We start from the raw sequence: 20,162 nt of genomic DNA, 5'->3' as shown, positions 1-20,162 counted from the left end.
TATATATATATATGTGTGTGTGTATGTATACATATACCTATATAAAATCTTTTTTATTGGAAAATCACATTTTCCATTAAATTTAAGATACCTTTTTTCTACAGAAATATAAAATACCTCACAAAGAGTGAAAAACGCGATTTTTCAACTAAATGAAACGATAAAACAGTTAATATTTAGCCAGAATTTGAAGATTGAGAATGGAGTTATTGTTCATGCATTCTTATAAATGCATAAAAAAAGAACGCACGATCGAAATTGCGAAGAAGCTGATGAAGAAGGATTCTCATATCAGGCCACCGGCGAAGTGTCGTTTCGGCGGAAATCCGTGCTTCACGGAATGATATTTCGCTGGATTGGCGGGTTCCAGAAACGATCGGAGTTCGCCGCGACACGAGTTCGACTTGTGCTCGTATCCGCTTCTACGGAGTTTGAGGTGTGATCGGAATATAATCGATTCGCGCGAATTACCCCGGAGCGTCTCATTGCTGGGTTGTCAAACAAGTCCGGCGGCGTTGTGCATAACAATTAAATCCGTATTTTCCGAGCCCACGAGACACCTTTGATGGTTCAACGGCATATTTCCGCGATCCACTGGTCCTCTTTTCCCGTACCTGTTGATCATTGTTAAATTGAAGGATTTCTTTGCGCGACGCAGCGAGTCGGCGCGTCTTTCATTTCACGCAAGAGAAACGGAATAAGAGTAGTCAAACATCAAGAATTATGGAATTTATTTACAATTCGATGAAGAAGGGGGTTCGAATCTATTCTCACATTTGAAATGCTATTCCACAGATTCAATTTATGCAATAGAGAAATTTTGTTTCACTGTATAATGTTTGCAATCATTATAGATAGTTACTCTTGCATTCTGAAAAATATCTGTGAGATGAGAATTTAACACCATGGATGTGTGTCTATATAATTCTCATCGTGTTAATGTTCATATTAATACCAAAACAATGAGATTTTAACAGCAGGTATTTTAAATCCACACCTGATTGATATAAACACTAGAGATTTAAAATCCGCATTATGAAAGTGTTGATATTAACACCAACATGATGAAAATATAAACACCGCATAATTCAATCTATACCGATTTTTTATTTTAAAAATGTGTAATTTATTGTTTATTTTAATATGTTATAATTTAATAGATACAGAAAGTATAAACGATCGTTACTTTAAAAATCAGAAAGTTCAGATAACGTCTCGTGAAGATTAAGCAGCAGAGGTCTGAATTTTAGATATATTAAGATCATAATGATTGTATCAATACAACTGGTAGCTAAATGAACTCACGATAACGTTGGTGCAAGCGATACGTGTGAATAATTAATCGATTTTCCTCAACCGTCGTTTTACTTCGATTGGCTTTTATGTCAACTTTTCAATCGTCAAAAGCGCAAGTGAAGCATGGCACAGCTGGAGCACAGTGAAATGCTGCCTTGTTCGGATCGTATGCCAAACATTCCATTACACAAACGGAGGATCGTGTCAGAGTTATGATATACAATCCAAAAAGGAGAGTACCTTCGGTATCTTTAAGAAGAGGTGAGAGATCATTTATAACCGCACTCCATACGTACGAATCCATCGCGACGATTTACGAGAGCGATAAGCGTGACTTCACCGCGAGGTATGCGGCGATCTTTATCAGCAAACGTAAGTGAGACACATAACAGGTATAATCGCGGTGATTGAACCACACGGACTATCTAATCGCGGTGTGTCGCACAGGGAGTTTCCGAAATGCTGATAAATTTCGCGAATATCGCCGGGTCATAGCAGAACCTGGTATCATATATTCTTCAATTTTAATCTCAATATTGCAAATAATTTTAAGAATAAATACTTCATACACAGAAGTTTGCAACGTTACTAATATATTACTGAAATGTCATAATGTTACTGCAACATTGCTGGAATGATCTATATTGTGTGAGTCCGTACACATTTAAGAATGAACACACGATGAAGCGAAATATTAGCTATACTATAGTTTTCTTTCAACAACGCTGTTTGAAAGATCAGTGATAACCCAAACAACACCTAGTCTAGAAGACCGCTTCATAATGTCTTTTAAATAAAATCGTATTCATAATCGTGATTCAACCTGAGATTAGAACTAGGTTTAAATCAGTCTTTCATTTGAAGAGCGCTTCTTAAATCACAATTTGATAAATCCTAGCGCGCTGAAATGAGGGTCAATCATGGATCGATCTACAATTATAAATACAGACGTATGTTCCAAGAGAAACGTCTTTATGACGTCTTTTAAGCCAGTATTTATAGTTCATACTTATTTCAAGTAAGCACTTATTTCAAGTTATCTTAAGTAATGTGGTAACTAAGTGGTAACTAATATGGCTCTGTGATTAGTTTATAACATCTTAAAACTGTTAAGGTCTTATAAATACAAGAACTGACTTTGAATATCGGCCTTGAACACGCTTTTCGTCTGGGAAGCTACGTTCGTAGAATTATTTGCCGTCAATTAAACAGACGCGGAATGTCAATTAAAATGTCTCATATCTTTAATCATATCATCGTTCAGTACAAATGTACGCGTAAAATTGTTCGAAAGAAGGCTCACGTAACTGAATCGAATTGAAACGCGTTTCTGAGCAGCGCGTGCTCCTAAATGCGTCCTCGGAGCAATATTACGCTCCTAAATGCGGTTTCAGAGCACCATTCGCCCCGAGGTGAAATTCCACGAGACTACCGGTAATTTCAACGGATTGGGGATCAAGAGATCCAGGCTTATACTAAAAAAACTTACCTCTAATGCTGTCACCAGGCCATCCGCCGCGATCAGCAACAGGAGCAATGCACTCTTTAGCAACACACGGTTCTTCATCTCGCCGCTGGCCGTCTGTCGCGACCGGCAAGGAGTCACTTCTCGACCTCTTCGCCCTCTTCCTGACTGACCCTCTTTCTCTCTCTCTCTCTCTCCCTCTTCTTACCTCGCCGTATTCGTCCCTCTTTCTCTTTCTCTCTCGCTCGCTCTTTCTCTCGATCGGCACTGCGGGACACCTCAGCGACGTTGGCACATGGCGAGACGGGCGAAAGAAGAACAATTCCTCCAAGGACACGCAGAAGAAATTTGCCCTCTTATCCTGCGGATGATGTACGTCGCGAGCCTCCTTCTCGGCGGTCCTCGCGGGATTCTCTCGCGCGAACGTCCGCGGGCGCGCGGGCGGACGAGATGGACGGAAGTTGACGGTAGGACCGACCGGGACCGGGACCGGGACCGGAAATCGCGAAGCGCACGACGAAAGGGATTTTCTGCCTTTTCTCTCTTTCTTCCTTCCTTTCTCTCTCCGTTCGTTCTCTTTCCTAGAAATTCGTCGCCGAGGAGGCCGCGACGTGGCCCAACAACACCGTACCGGCGTTCGGTAGCGTCTGAGAGGCCGTGCGCACCGACAAGATAAAACTTTTTCAAAAGCCCCCGTGGTTTTCCCTCTCCTCACACGCCGCGGGTCCGGCTCTTTCTCTCTCGCCACTCGCTCTCCTCGTCCCGCGTTCGCGGCCCGACTTCCTCTTTCTCCACGTTGGATTCTCTCTCCACCAGGAGGAGAGTTCGTCTTTCCCCCTCTTCCTATTCGCTCCCTCTATCGCCGTCACTCATTCTCTCTCTCTCCCTCTCTTTGTATTTCGCCGACGCGATCTCGCGGTCTCTCCCACCTCGCGCCGCGGATCGGCACGTTCTCTCCCTCCTTCGGATTCTTTGATCCGCCGTCTCGCTCTATCAGATTCCTCACCCGCGTCGATTATCTCTCTCCCACTCTCCCTTTCTCTCCCTCTTCTGATCCCCACTGCCGCACACGCGGTGGTGGACGTGCTGTCTCCCTTGGTCCAACGTCCTCCGGAATTCTCTTCTTGTTTCCACCGTGGTCAAAGTTGTTCCTTGCCGCTGTAGACGTCGTCGGGCAGCGGGGAGACCGTTTAGGAGACGGTCGACTCGCGGGCGAAGATCACGGCTCTACTTTTTCACGCCCGCACTCTTCACGATACAGAGCGCACTTCACGTTGCTCGCGATACCGCGTCGAGATACAGTCGAACTATCATCGATAATGAACACTCTTCGTACCGTTATTTTGATTTTAGTTGAACTGTATCTAAATGTAATCGCAAAGTTCAGGAAATCGCAGTTTAATCGTACAATTGTTTATCACGGAGTTTTTGAATAAAGTTAATAATTTTTGAATAAAATAGCAGGAAGGTAAAATATGATGTACAAGTGAGCGCAATTTTTGACAGAGAGAGTTATTATACCGTTTAATAACACGACTCTTTATACGTGCAGAGCTTAAATGTAACTCGATTGCATTTTATATCTGAATTATGTCAGTACACCGGATTCAGCCATAACCACGAAAAACTTGAAATTTTAAACGTATTCGGTATTAAAAAATGTATATAAGAAATGCTTGATATACTCCGATCGATATTCTATAATTGTATTATTAATACGGAATACTTCTGACACTGTTTGCAAAACTTGCTTTTAATTAAATTAGACATTTAAGTTATCTAATTTAATTAATACTTAGTACAATCATATATAAAATCAAATATAAAATGTTCGAGGTTGTATTATAAAGTTATTTAATATTAAAAATTGGAGCATTTCAAGCCGTACCAGATTTCTGGAATATAGCGGTAATGATATCTTCACCTTTTTGCTAATTTTCAGTAATTTTAAAATGTACTCTTGTAATTTAATGTGCCAAACACGTTTAATTTTCTAAATTTAATAACTACAGAAGTGAAAAAAAAAGAATGCCTTGTTAATTCAATTTCTGAGATTGTTTCAAAATTCCGTATAAGAAATCTTATTATACATGTTATTGATTTTATGAATTTATAGCAAATCTTGTATAAAACATGTGACTATTGTGTCAAGTTACTCTATGACACGTATGTGACACATAATATAAAATTACATTTATGTTTTTTGCAATGTAACCAGATGCGAGAGAAGTTTTCTATCACCGGGCCCATTGTTTTAATTATAGGAATATCACTGAAAAAAAATGATGTTCTGTCATGAATTCGTATGTTAGCTTCGAAATGTTCCTATCTTTGTCGTATTTATTGTCTTAGGAGTACTCAACAACGAACCTGAAAGAGATGAATTTTGTTTAAATGGGTCAAGCATCACTAAGCAGTCGTTTCATCGTCGTTATTCGCACTCCGTTCCATTCTGCGTTGCACTCGTTTTGCGGCTATCCGATAAACGAGATGCATCTGTTAGCATATGCGCGAAATCTCATGGTATTCTTGATATAGATTGTAGGCCGAATACGCGCGCGGTGCCTCCTCGCAAATCAATTTGACGATCGATGCCATGATTATCATGAAATGGTTACACAAGCACACAAAAATAAATAGACTATTCTTATACATTTTGATGCTCTAAAATTAAATCCGATAACCAAATTGCTCCATTTTATCACGTCATAACTTTGTATCAACGAGAAATAGCTCTAATTTCCAATGTTTTTGAAGTCATTTATAGTCTACCTACTTAAATGTATACATGCTGAAATAAAGAAGGAAGTCAGTTTATACGATAATATGCAAGCTTATAAAATTAATATTAAGCTGACAGGTTAAAGAATACTGAAAATCGAGATATTTTCAATCGATAAAAAACATTGTGATATAATAAAGCAATTTAAATATCAAATTCGGTTTCAGAGTCAAAATATATAAAAATATTTAATGGCCTAATCTTCGGATAAAAAAAATTTATTTATATGCTAATATTACTTTAACAAATACTGCGATATATAATTCACAACGAAAATAAACAAAAAAAAAATTGAGGCAATCAAAGTTTAAAGTTAGTCATAAAAGAAATATTTTAAAATATAGCGTACGTGTATTTAAAGATTCAAGAAAATATAAAAAATTCAAAGATAAAAAATGAATTGTAGAATTTTAAAGTTTACAACTTGATTGTGTACCATGGTTGTAAATCATACAGTACAATAAAAGTTTAATGTTGTGGAATGCGATTTCATTACTAAATCTTTCATATATTATGGAAGAATATTACTTTCATATTATTATAAACATAAAACTTCCTATATTCTTGTAATTTTTGATTGTATTATCTTTTTTTATCGTTTTCCATTATTATTTGATCATAATATGATTCACCATTCATTCTCTATAATATTTCCTAATGGTAATCCAGTAGGAGACGTAAATTAATGTTAATAATTATAAGTTATTATATTATAATTAATAATTGCATGCTTTACATAAAATATTTTCTGTTTGTGGCTATGTAAAAAAATATCTTGGTACTGTTAAATTGCATTAAAACTAAAGGAATGTTAACCGCGATCGAACAACAAATCTTCGAACTCTTGCTGACAAGGATTAATATTGCCGATCGCGAGATTAAGCTACACGGACGGCACATGAATCGTGTAAACAGGCACGTGGAAGAGAATCGCGAAAGGGTGCGACATGAACACAGAGGCTATCATCGTAAGGTTATCGATATAAATACCAAAATAAATCTCAAGAGAAACGCAACAAACCCCGTTAACACGTTGATTTATGATACGACAACCGTATGGTTCACGATCGCACGTGCCTCTCACAAAGTATCGAATCGAGCGTCCTTATTTTCACAATCCATGATTTTGTTTCCCGCTCATTTATCGAATATGACACAATCAAAAATCACTATCGTAAGTTGTTATATAACGGAGTATGATAGGAATATTATGATAGTAGCGATAACAAACATATACGCAGCCTTTAAAATAATGTATATTTGTCATTATGTATAATTCATCATTTAAATGTAATCTTTGTTCAGCGACATATCAAACTGTTATCTCGTAAATATATTTCTCGTTAAAAAGATATTTTTTCTTTTCAAAAATTTTTCGAAATATAATTCTTTACGATTTCTTAAATTTTTATCCTAATTTTCTTGAAAATTGGAATTCTATTAGATTAAAAAAAAAACAAGATTTAATTATTCATTCATATTTTTGAAAAATTCAGTTCATCAAAATATTTTAATTATCTATTTTACTGAATCTACATTTTAGGTGATTTTAATTTGTAACAAATTTTTTATGTGTTAATCTTATGTGCTTCAAAATAAAATATTTAAAAAATCAGAACAACATTGACACATATCTATATAAATAAATTATATACATAAATCAAAATTACATAAAATTATAAAAAAACGTCTAATCTTGGCATCTAATAGAAATTATATATAGATTGTTTATAAATAAATTATTCACAATATCGAAATTGGTATAATAAAAATTATTGCGAGCAATATATCACGTACATTAAAAAAAATGTTATGTCAACAGCATTATTTTAATTAAAAATAACTTTGTCAATTCAAACACACACACACACACACACACACACACACACATCCTACGTAGCACAACAGCGCGTGCAAAGCACTCTGGGACCGCGTTCTTGTGACTGTATCTCCCAAAACTGCTGTCGGTTATGCACTTTCATTACATGTGAATAACGGCAGATTTCAAGTTACACTGATCAAAAAATGATTATGCGCGTAAAAAGCATTTATCCTGCGCTGATTGAATGCGCGTTTACATCACTTTCTGAACGTTTTGCAGGCACTGTTGTGTGACACGTGCTACATGAAAAATGCTGTAAACGTGCTATAAAACTGGATTTATTCTGCGCTGATTGTATACGCTTATAATGCGCTTTTCATAGTGGATTTTGAAAGCGCTTTTAAAGCGCTAAAAACTGTTAGAATTATGCACCTGCACAAGCGCTTTTTTAGCGCATTATAGTCACTGCTGTGCTACGTGTGGAACACAACACACACATAAATAATATTATATTAATAAAACAAATACGCCATGATCTTGTTCTGATAAAATTTTATTTGTTTCATTAATACTATTATTAAATTAACAAAATATTTTCAATTAAAATAATGCTATTATATGTAATATAACATCTTTTTTTTTTAGTGTATATATATTTCAGTGCAATTAAAACACTAAGATTAATTTAAATAAAATATTTAAACAGAAAAAAAAATTGTCAGTTAAAAAACAATTAAAATATTTTATGGAAAATTTTCGTACTTTTAAGTAATAAAAAAGAGATTATAGAGTCGAACAAAATCCATGTAGAAATTATTTAAATAATTTGAATCAAAGAAGTAAGACCGAAGCGAATTATTTAATTAATTATTTATGAATGAATCCGTAATACCAGTACACAATAAATAGTAGATAGAAATTGAGTTTACGGCAAGAAGCGAATAAGCGTATCAATCGAAATCGTTTAGATGCTTGAATTATGTCATTGGCTCAAGGAACTGGGGTCAATTTGGTTATTTGTCGAATGAAAGATCGGGAATGTTAAAGATACCGGCGCCGTCAGACACTCGTTTATTTTTATTGAACGCGAAAATGTTAGCGAATATTCGACGCATATGTATTTATAGCTAAATCTTTAAATAGAAACAATCGATAACTACGATAGTTTCATTTACATTGTTCTCAAGAATGAATATCAACCGCTTAACTTTCTAGTCATTGATTCATTTGCGTTTTCCACATGCTTTATATGTTTAAGAGCCTGAGTTTAACAATAATTCCAAATAATGCAATTAAGTACATAAATAATTAAACTGAATGATATTTGAAAATATCACGTATGTACATATTTGGTCTCGTATTAAAATTCAAGCAATACGACCGAAAAGAGTGCGCGATGTTTAGAATATCACGTTTATCATAATATTCAATTACAAATGTTATTTTATTATCACAAACGTGTTGTCGATACATGTGGTTACGTTATACTATCGTCAGTTAAACATAGTGAATAGCAAAATATACATATCGCGACGTACCCACATCTTCGCTTACGGACAGAAATAATCTTGATGAAGAAAAAATAACTACAACCGGATTTTGCACGCTAGAATAATGAAATTAATGTAGCAACAATAAGCAATAAGAATCACAATGTAATAAAAAGCCAGTCCAAATATTTCTCATTGTTTATGTAAGTACAATCATCTGATTCTAGAACTACACACTTCTTACATTTTTAGCTACATCTTCGATGCAATCGATATTATTAAGATTTTTACTAAACAGATTGAGCATAGCAATCCGCAACTTTATACAACTTTTGCAAAATACGGGAGCATAGAATAACAACATATACAGTCAGAGTTGATTAAAACCTCATATGGAGTTTGCAATAATCTCCCGAAAATATGCAGAAGTAAATTATATTTTACCTCAAATATAACAAATCTTTTTTGTATTCTAAAAAATATTTGTTCGTATCAGGATAATAATTTCATTAGTAATAAATATGCACGATTATCCTTTCAGGATATTAAAACCGGCACATGTAATAAATATGTCAAAGTGTTTCTTTAATTCAAGATAACATTTCTCAAAGGAATAACAATTTATTATGTTTTATTATCCTTTTCTCTTTAAACGGCCATGGAAATAATTATTTTAAAAATAAATATTAAAATATATATTTAGGAAAATGTTGATATAAATTATTGATCTCCTTAAATTGTTTTATTTTTTGGAATTAAAAATAATTTTATCAAAATTTAGAATCGAATATTAAATCTTTCACAGAAATGTTTATATTACTTCGGAAGATTTATCAGACTCTGCACTTTTTGTTTAACTCGTGTCATTAATCGGTCGTGCCTATTGCGAAGAAGCTTTGTATTTTATACGATTCAAACAGCGGCATCATTTAATCAGGTCGCGAGCCGTGTTGCGTGCTCATTAATTTAATCACATTAAATGCGAAAAAATAGGCGGCTCGCAAATTTTTTGGATGCTCTTTCTTACAATTGATACATACTTAGGCTGCAACGAAGAGTAAAAGCTAAGAACGCACAAGCTGATTAAGTGTTATGTGATCGCATACGACAGTCACTCATAGTTACAATAGTAGTCCATGTATGAAAAACAACATAAATCTTGTAAAATCTCTTCACATAACAATCTGTAGTTAAACCAGTTTCATTGTTAATCGGCGTACAAACACTTCCGTCTTAAACGCGCAATTCCTTATTACTGCATCGGAGTTAAATAATAGATTAGCATGTTCGGCCATGTAATGTAATACTATTTTATTCATGCAATAAACATATAACCAGTCCTATCCATCCCTATCACAAAACTGAATCATAGTAGGAAACAAAATCTCACTTAAGGTAAATGTATCACAAATATTGTGTCTGGTGACCAGATTAATGTTATAAGAGAGAGAGAGAGAGAGAGAGAGAGAGAGAGAGAGAGAGAGAGAGAGAGAGAGAGAAAGAGAAAGAGAGTGATAAAGATGAGCGTGACTAGTATATTGTTACATTATCATCATTACAAAAGTATTAAACTTATAAAATCTACAACGCGCAGTTTGGTTAGTTCTTATAAGATTTGACTGCAAAAACATGTTAAACTAACAATTCTATAATTATCGCAATGTCAATTCATTGGCATATATGCAAGAGATATATTACGAAAAATTATATTCTCGAAAAAATTCAAACATTACACTACTTCAGTTATTTTACAGAATATTTTATATTTTATAAAAAATTTTTAATGTCTGAAACCGATATACATTTCCCGAATAGAATTCTCCAGATAATTATAAACTTATAATTTTTGGCATGGTACAGATGTTCTCATCATTCTTGTGCAGAAATGCGATAATTTATTACGAGAGAGATTAATATATATTTTACCATAACTAATATTTTTATAACAAATACATGATATTGGATTTTATACTCATACATGTAATGCGTTTTGTAATAATGAATTTAACACGAATATTAACAGATCAATTATATGAATAAGTATATATGTATGCTCTCTTTTTATGAGGTATATATAACAATTTTTAAAAACACGATGTAAAATATATCACATGAATGGCGTTAATAACAAATAGTCAATGATGATTTTCGCAATTCATCGTTATAAAGCGATAATATAATATTAAATGCAATATACAACTCGATAAACTGCCATTGTAAAAGTAGAGATGAAAGATATAAATAAATATTATATACAGCTAAAATATATGATATACTCATATGTAATAATATTGAAACATTATCTATTTATCTTCGAATATCAATGAGAACATAATACAACGTAATTATTTACTCTCTAAAATTTTTAGAGTAAATCTCACTTTGAAATCTCATTTCACTCTTAAAAAGATTGAAAATTGAACTATTCTTTTTTCAAGATTGGCTTAAAATTTTCATTCTTTTGGATGAGAGATTCCATTCCAAAGAACTTAAAGAGTAATATTAATCTTATTTAAAATAAAATCCATTAAAAATGTTATCCATTAAGAATAAAGATTATTATAATTATGTTTTTTGTGCTTCTCACTTGTACAGTCACTGATGTATTGATATAAATAGTATTTAAATTTTCAAATGCGGAAGTACTTAACATGTAATTAAATTCATAAAACATTAGCATACGATAAATAATATAAATGCTTTCAATCCTTCTTTACAAAATTACTAGTAAAGAAAGGTGCCTAAATTGATCGAGATAATAAAATTCAATTGAACACAAAGTCAGCACATGATCAGACTGTAAATTTTGTTTGATCTATTAAAAAAGTACACGATATATACTCATTTTTATAATACTGTAAATGCAATCTTAGTGTTATGCTGACTCTCGCATTGATAATTCCAAGCTATGTGTGTTGCAAGATTTAATGTGTTATATGAAGATATTAATTATAATTATTTAAAAAAACTGTTACTTTTCAGTTCTTAAACGCAATCTTATCGATAAATTTATTATCTGGAATGCTGCGTTCATAATACTTTTGCTTCGACTATCATAAGTCAATTTCATTATTTAATCGATACTTGCTTTTATTACAATGCATCTGTTCAGTTGACAAGCACGATATTAATATAATTGGTATATAATTTTATTGTGCTAAATAATGGCAGGTTAAGTTGAAAAATGTCTCAAACATAACATAATAATTTGTAAAACTTATCCTGTTATAGAAAAAAAAAAGAAAAAATCATATAGATGGAAGAAATTATCTTCAAAATTTTGACGAGTCACGTATAAACGTTATTGGTTAATACTTCATTTTGTCATACAAAAGATTTGTATATAAAAACTTGTAGCTTTTTTCTTTTATGAATCACACAAACTTATATAGACAAGAGAAAAACTTGTTATAAAAATCTCATAAACATGTTACTATTGATGCAGTTAATAAAGCGTATTGTTTTTTTTTTTTCGTTGTTAATTCAATATACGCAATTAAAATAAAGGCAGAAAATATGACCAACTCAATAGAAGTGTGTTTTATCTATAAATTCATGTAGTCCTCTTTATAAATTATGATCTTTATCAATTATAAAAAAGCTGTTTACGTCTTACATGTGTACGACTGTATGTAATATGAGATTTTTCAATACTTGTCCAATGAAGAAACATAGAAAAGGAACGTCATTCATTTCATTCAATTCATAGCCATTAGCACAGTATAAATTAAAAGCCTAGCGAAACTTAAACTTTTTCTAAAGCATCGATCGCTTCACCATTAGCCATTCTATTACTAGCTTTGTGTCGATGATTGTACATAGTCTGCAGAGGTACATGAAGTAACTCCACAATCTGTATAAAGTTAGGCTCTGCAACAAAAGCAAACGAACAAATTAGTATTATACAGCACTTTCGATAAGTTGTATTCAACAATTTTTGAATGAATTATATGCGATCAGCCTATCTTACCGTTCTCTGCTGTAATGTATCCGTGTCTAATTAAGAAGTCAAGGGCAACTGGTACAGAAGTGGTTTTGAAATGTGGGGAAAGTATCCTCTCTAAGCATTCACTAACGGGGAGTAATTCGAAGGTCTCTACTTCTCCATCACTATTGTTCGGTACAAAGTCGGGCGGCAGTTCAAGATCATATACAAATTCCGTGTTGGGAAACAGACCCCTCTCACTTTCAAAGAAGAACGATACGCAGCCAGCGCTCTTAAGCTTAGCAATGAGATGATTCGGAATACCAGCTTCTTCACCAGCTTCTTTTATCGCGGTTTCATTTATACCATAACCAACACTCAATCCACCACTCACCATACTATCCCAATACGCCGGCCATGTCTGTTTATTCGGACTACGCTTTTGTAACCATATTGACAAGCCCTTGACAGGATCCATTACATAGCCGTTTATATCCACTCCGTATTTTCGAATTCCAAATAGACCTGTCATTTCAAAAAGCATATATAAAATACTATAATTATGATATTTATTTATTTCGTTTTCTTTTAAAATCATTGCACACAAAAAAAACTTAAATAGTAAGGAATTTTCTACCGCTTAAATTATGGCCTTATCATCTCTATTGTGATTAACCAATTCACCTGCCTGTTTATAATTTATTACTTAAGCTTTTTTATGTATCATGGCTTTTACACTTACATGTAGCCGAACGATCCATCTTAAACAATGGTAGCGTATTAAATTGTGAACGCACTTCATAGCATTCCTCTCTCCAGCCTCGTAATGTTACAAACTTCCCACCGGCCATCCATTCCCTTAATACTTCATCGACGCGTGCACTTCTTTCAGCATAATCCCGAAAGGCTGGATTTAATTGCACATATTCGGGATGTACTTGAAATACCTTAAAAATTGATGTTATATTATACATGTCTTAACAAAAATATAAATGTATTAATAAAAAAAAGGATAAAACAAACTCACTTGAGGATGATTTAATATTTCTTTCATCACATCTGGACGAACAAGTCCGATTTGCTGTCCATCGACAACAAAAGCTCTGCATTCTCCTGCATGTAAACCTAAGGAATAAATGTATTCTTTCGTAATTTATAGAAATATAACTTCTGTTTACTACATTTATTGTAATTTTGTCAATATATAATGTGAAAATAAAAATTTATTATTATTAAAAAAAATTGATTGCTGTTGGAAAATTATGTTCGGAAAAGAGAATAGAGTATCAGAATAGGAAATATTTATATTTTATACAAGTTTCCAAATGTAAACTAAATAGCTGTATTTATCTCAGAAGTAAGCTAGGTATATAGAAAGTACAATCAAAGTTTCCGCAATACATGACCATCTCCCTAAACAAGCGTACTCAAAACAAGCATTAGGCCGATTAGGCGTATCTGTCGTTACAAAAAAAAAGTTTAAGGTGATTTTGGAGTAGTTATTCCACGGAATAGGTCATCCGTCATCGACGACGCAAAACGCGATGACGGGGACGTGGCGGAGGCGCGCGCCCGTCGATAATCGCTCCTATGATTCGTGTCGGGATCCTCGTTTTTTTTTTCTCCGCCCTATTATTTTCCCTCGAAAGGCGAACGGCAAATATACACACGAGCGCGAGATCGATATTCTTGACGGTCCGCGCGAACGGCGGTCGCCGCTCATTGCCGTCGATGACGCGGCCGGGAGACGCGTCGCCGGGGATAATACGTAGCGACGTAGGACGTCGCGTAACGCTTACCTGACAGGTAGAAGCAATTGAACTTATTGGCGAGTTTCATTAAACGTGACATCGGCTTCTTATCGTTATCCGCCATGATGTTACGTCGTTGTCATCCGGCCAGCTGCGACGAAAATCCTGGCATCGAGCACATAACGCGTGTCAGACAGGCACCCCAGGAGACGGTGCTTTCCACGGAGACTGTTGTGGACTGTTGCGCCCTACGGGCCGTAGCGGCGCGCGCCGTGATTGGCCGGTCTCTCGGCGGCGCGAGCTGCGTCAGCCAATCGGCGCCCGTCACTCTGCCGCTACTCTGCGCTACTCGAACACCGCTACACCGCCGCTCTCGTTCAATCGGCATATAACCGAGGACGGCCGAAGCGTAACGACGAAATGGAGGGAACGCAAGAATTTCAATTACGGAATCAAGCGGAATCGATCTCCCCTTCGTCGCGAGACTAAACTAAAACGTAATCGCTTTATTATTTACTTCAATTTCTCGTCTTGACCTCTTATATCTTCTCTTTATCGTTCCTTTTATTTTCTCGAGTATGAGGGGTAGATACGAATTTATCACGGGTAATATGGTGCGCGAGCGCGCATACGGGTGTGTCTCTCAAGACCGCCGCGGTCTTTTTCGCGAAGGTCTCTCGATGACTCGGTGAGTCTTGAATAGTCTTGATATCGCAAGTATTTAGCGAAATGATTAAGAGTATGGTCAATACTTTTATATCGCTAGCTTTTTTTTTTGCGCAATGCGCGTAGCTGTTGAATTTGAAACTTGTCAAGGTTGCTGTATACAGTCGAATGCAAAAGTATGTAACGCACAACTTTACGAATTTGAGCCATTGCGAGGTTTGCGTCTTTTTTTCGTTTCCATCTTTTTCTACACGCGAAATATTCTACATGCGATTCTGTCTCAAATAGAACAAGTCACGATAACGTCGAAAATATGTTATGATAATATCAAAATGATTGTAAAGTGACTTTTTAAGTTTTGGAACTATTTTAATGTCGCGCGATTGTGTTCCGCTTATAGGATGCGTTTATAAAACACAACAATGTCGTAACTGTTTCCAAGGAGAACAAGAAAGTCAAAATAATGTCAAATTGACGTTATATTAATCGATTAATAGAATTTATGTCATTAATTTTGTCATGTTTTGGTTAATGTAACATTGTTTTGACTTTCTTGTTCTCCTTGGCCGCGTTCAACAGAACGTTTATTTTACAACTGATCGAAAATTTTTTTCGTGTTGATTGAATTAATTGTACTTTTAAAACACCAAAAATATTCAAAAGAGGGTCCATTTCTTATATCGCGCCAATTCCCAATAGCCTTTTTTTTACATTTTAATTGTTAAGAGTTGAATATATTAGTTTTATTTATTAGTTTATATTGGCAGTTATCCAGTCAACACAAAACTAGAAGTAACATATCAATATGTTATAATTTCACATTCAACGATGTAATTTATATAATACCACTACGTATATGTGTTGTATTACATTTATATTGTTGAGTGCGAAATTATGACATTGTTGTTATGTTACTTTTAGTTGATGTCTGATTAGATTGTACACTTTGATGAATTTCGATTCAACAAAAAGCTATACTTATTAGTTTATTTCTTTTTTTAATAATTTTAGGTTTAGAGAAATATAGTATCTTATCTCATTTTGTCAGGGAAGGAAACTTTCAACAGTTGCAAAATAAACGTTTTGCAGCCATTTTTAATAGTATAGTTTCTAGTTTTTCTTAGTATTATATGCTGCATTAGAGTGTGCCAAGAGTATACATACAAAAGTCTTGAGAGTATACATATAAAAGTCGAAAGAGAGTATATACATATAAAATTTATCTATTTTTTTATCTGAACGTTTCCATTTAAAATTATTCTCACTTGTATCGTAAATGGAAATTAAGACGCGTAATGCAAGTTTAATTCCTGATAAACTGGTTTGCGAGAAAAACACGACGCGACTTCGACAATACTTTGATTAACTTATTTTAACACAAATAAAAAGTATTAATTCCTTTGTTGTTGAATATGTGAAAAAAGATTAAATATCGGGTATTACGAATCGTATAATTGAAAATTTTTCTGCTGCGAAAACTTATTTTGCTGATTGAATTAATTAATATAATCAGGATTCGAGATAAAACGTTATTATTAAAACTATTGATAAACAAAAATTATTTTTCGACTGTGGAAGAAAATTTTCTTTGCATCAAATATCAACTTGGTAAAAAATGATTCTTTATCGCCTATTTTTACATCGCAATGTCTTTGACGGATAAAAATTTTATTTAAAAAAAAAGAAAATATAATATATCTTTCTCTTTTTTGTTGATTGTTGGTATTTTACCTTACGAATAAATTTTCAGATTCCTCCACCAGATGTCGCTAGAAGTATCGTTGAGTATTCGAAATCTGTGGAGTTGGAGGGAATGGAGGATGGCGTTGGCGACGTTGGCGTGTTGTTCTCGAATCGTTTAGGAGTACGTCCTACCGGTTAATCACAATTAAATAAAGGTAATAGTAAATTATTCGCAATGTCAGAAACATCAGAATCAGACTCAGAGTACAATTTGTCCGATGAGGAGGTGAGTATCACGATTTCCTTGTGCGCTTACCACATATCATGCACAATCTAACCTAATTTAACTCACGTGTCCAGTTACAAGAAGCCTTCGCGACGGGATTACTAAAGCCAGGGCTCAATGTAGCCGTCGAGACGAGTGGCAAGCAATCCAAGAATTTCGTCGTGAGTAATTCTTTTATTAGAAATTACAGTACATTTTGGAGTCTTTATTGTAACTTAACCTAACTTTTACTGTAAACAAATTGTAGAATCACATGAAGCAAAAATTGAATGAAATAAAGCTGGACTTGCCATGGATCGAGAGGCTGGATATGGTCAATGCACTTGCACCATTGGCACCAGAATTGGCACTTCAAATGCAAGAGCAAGAAGTAAGACGAGCTAAGCAGCTACAAGGGAATAGAAAGTTACCTCAATACAAGCCGTCTGAGGATCCTGTTCTGAATGACTTTCGTAGAGAGAACATGTTTCACCGTCAAGCTCAGGGTGCTGTTATGGAAGGTATTAATAGGTTAAAGAAGCTTGGCATATCGATATCTAGACCGGATGATTACTTTGCTGAGATGGCTAAATCTGACGAACACATGCAAAAAGTACGAGAAAAATTGATGAAGAAGCAGGTAATGACACAAAGATCAGAAAAAGTAAGACAATTGAGACAACAGAAGAAGGTTGCGAAGCAAATGCAAGTTGAGGCAACTCTAAAGAAACATGCAGAGAAAAGAAAATTGATGGAAGAGGTTAAAAAATATCGCAAGGGTATACGGAAGGATCTCGATTTCTTAGATGATAAGAAGAAACCGCAAGGTAAACCACATGTAAATCGCAAGATAAATTCAAAGGCGCAGTTAAAGATGCAAATGAAGGCTGCCAAATTTGGTTATGGAGGTAAAAAGCGCCGTAGCAAATGGAACACGAGCAGCAGTTCGGCCGATGTTTCTGAATATAGACGACCAGAGAAACCGAAAGAAGGCAGAAGAGGAAAAGGTGGAAAGGGAAAGCAAAGATTAGGCAAGAATCGTAGAACTCAAATGAAAGCAAAGAGGAAGTCGTGAAGGATCTTTAGTCAGTAGGTATCGCCAGTAATAATCATATGTTACATATTATATATTATACATATGTTATATGATTATTACGTATTGCATTTTTTGTACAAAATTATATGATAAAATGAATTACATGATGCTGTTTACTGTCTTACCTGTCATCCAGAAATTTAGCGAGACATCAAAAAACACAATCGTCGGTGTCAATTTTTTTCGTAATTTGACCCGAACTTTTCTGCTTTAAAATTTTATTCCAAACGCTCCGACGTTCAGATTCATAAAAGTGTCGTGCAAATTTATGGTATGGTTTGTCTCATTTTTGACATTAGAATGGCACGATAATAAGTGGTGTTAAATATTTTATTTTAATAATTATTTATTACGCAGTTACTAATTCGTCGATCGACTCGATCGACGACTTTAAAATTAGAATTAAAATTTTATCGATCGCGCGCATCGCGCGAATTCCAATTGAAAACCGCGACAAAGAATTGTCTCCCTTAAATTTCCGCCTGTACAATAGCGGGAAAGAGCGCGCCTCGACGCGAAATTCGCGCTGCAGAATTCGATCACCTAACACATGTCCCGCATTAGACAATCCGTTGTATGTACACACGGTGCTACACGCGTAGGATGCCGATTACATCGTCTATTACATCCCCCCGTGAATCGTGCGCACCGATACACACGTATGCGAACGCGCTCTCGCGATGCTCCTCATTCCCCGTGCGAATGGGGGTCCGCCGTTTCCGCCGGCTATCGATGGTTGATCCATCGATGGATGAATGTATCCCGACATCGATAACGATCCGGATCTGTCGTCGTTCCTCTTGTAGACCAGGTCTATCATTTGGACGAGCCTTGGCGAGCGCGGATTGAAAATTTGAGGAGTGCACATGCAGGAAGCATACCTATATACTAGTAACTGAATGATCTAAAGAGATAAAAAAAACTTATTCTATACGTGGGTTTACTGTATAAATAAGACGAAATTTAATTCTGAAAATTAATTAATGTTTTTTTAAAAGTAAAGAATGTTAGAATATCACACTTTTATTCTGTCCTAGATAATGAAAGACTTTAGATTTCGAGTAAAATTTAAATAGAATCTTTGAATTAATTTTAAGATAAGACATGCTTAAATTAACTTGTTATTTTAATTCCTGTCACATCGTCAAGTTGAAACGCAATGATATTATAAATTAAAGTGTTATCTCAAGTGACATAATTATCAAACTTGAATATACCATCTGAATCACTCGGTACGAACGCGCTTCACGTTCGTTCGGATTGTCGAAGTACGAGGTGGTCCGCAGAATACTGGATAATACGTGTGATTAGGCTCTGAATGTATACAACTTGTTATTTGACGAGCGGAAATACCCCATTGCGAGTTGCGATACATAAGGCTCGTATCCTCCGTTCGCGAGCCTGGATGTATGCATGTTATATGTACATATATAACACCTACATTGCATTATGCAAGGTGCGCATACGTTGCGTGATTGTATAGCTCTCCAACTCTAAATACATAAAAATGATACTTTTAAAAAATAATAACTGTATATATTAAAGGGCATAGTTAATTACACAGCTAATTATATATGAATTTTAGATGAATTTGAAATAATTTCGAAATTAAATTTCACTTTTTAGTAACAGTTTTGTGCAATTAAATTTATGAAATTCCTGCGCAGTGTAGAGAATCTATAATTTATACACGGAAAGGATAGTTTTGTTAAAATATCAAAATTTAGTTAGATTTAAAAAAAATTTTGTTGGACCATCAAAATAATTACAGAGGGATCTCAACTATGACGAGCAGTTTTGACGTTTTAACAACCAATTTAAATATCCTAATTATAATTATTATTTTAATGATTCAATAAAATTATTTTTATATTTGTTTTAACTGAATTAATATTTTAGCAAAATCGTTATTTCCATGTAT

General features: G+C 34.5%; 3 protein-coding genes across 10 annotated transcripts in view; 1 reads left to right on the top strand and 2 right to left on the bottom strand.

Moving 5' to 3' along the window:
* The window catches only part of LOC108749530 (basement membrane-specific heparan sulfate proteoglycan core protein), a 203,761-nt gene extending 199,907 nt beyond the window's left edge, over window positions 1-3,854 (bottom strand). Inside the window, exon 1 of one of the 6 annotated variants that reach the window (XM_018488334.1) lies at window positions 2,786-3,854. In XM_018488334.1, the coding sequence (XP_018343836.1) occupies window positions 2,786-2,863 (78 nt within the window). In that variant the 5' untranslated portion in view covers window positions 2,864-3,854. The remainder of the gene's footprint in view (window positions 1-2,785) is intronic. The other 5 variants (XM_018488293.1, XM_018488301.1, XM_018488309.1 and 2 more) reach the window with 5 other exon arrangements.
* An 8,527-nt stretch (window positions 3,855-12,381) lies between these two features.
* LOC108751073 (uncharacterized protein YJR142W) lies at window positions 12,382-17,007 on the bottom strand. Of its 3 annotated transcripts, none has more exons than XM_018491023.1 (6): window positions 16,929-17,007; window positions 14,580-15,021; window positions 13,808-13,905; window positions 13,523-13,727; window positions 12,826-13,305; window positions 12,382-12,725 (listed from the first exon to the last, which is right to left on the bottom strand). In XM_018491023.1, exons 2-6 carry the CDS (start codon window positions 14,653-14,655, stop codon window positions 12,601-12,603), a joined length of 984 nt encoding a protein of 327 aa, XP_018346525.1. In that variant the 5' UTR covers window positions 14,656-15,021; window positions 16,929-17,007; the 3' UTR covers window positions 12,382-12,600. The 3 variants fall into 3 exon arrangements, with proteins under 3 accessions (XP_018346525.1, XP_018346539.1, XP_018346533.1); XM_018491037.1 differs by having other exon boundaries at window positions 14,580-14,696; window positions 16,929-16,995; XM_018491031.1 differs by having other exon boundaries at window positions 14,580-15,016; window positions 16,929-16,978.
* Window positions 17,008-17,030: 23 nt separating this feature from the next.
* Window positions 17,031-18,241, top strand: LOC108751090 (probable rRNA-processing protein EBP2 homolog). The gene is made up of 3 exons (XM_018491050.1): window positions 17,031-17,166; window positions 17,241-17,327; window positions 17,414-18,241. The coding sequence occupies exons 1-3, from the start codon at window positions 17,116-17,118 to the stop codon at window positions 18,218-18,220; spliced, it is 945 nt and encodes a 314-aa protein (XP_018346552.1). The 5' UTR covers window positions 17,031-17,115; the 3' UTR covers window positions 18,221-18,241.
* Window positions 18,242-20,162: the final 1,921 nt, after the last annotated feature.

The sequence above is a fragment of the Trachymyrmex septentrionalis genome, unplaced genomic scaffold, assembly GCF_001594115.1.
Source record: "Trachymyrmex septentrionalis isolate Tsep2-gDNA-1 unplaced genomic scaffold, Tsep1.0 scaffold11, whole genome shotgun sequence".
Lineage (NCBI taxonomy): Eukaryota > Metazoa > Arthropoda > Insecta > Hymenoptera > Formicidae > Trachymyrmex > Trachymyrmex septentrionalis.
Note: the sequence above shows the minus strand (reverse complement) of the source record. Positions and strands in the feature narration are given on the sequence as shown.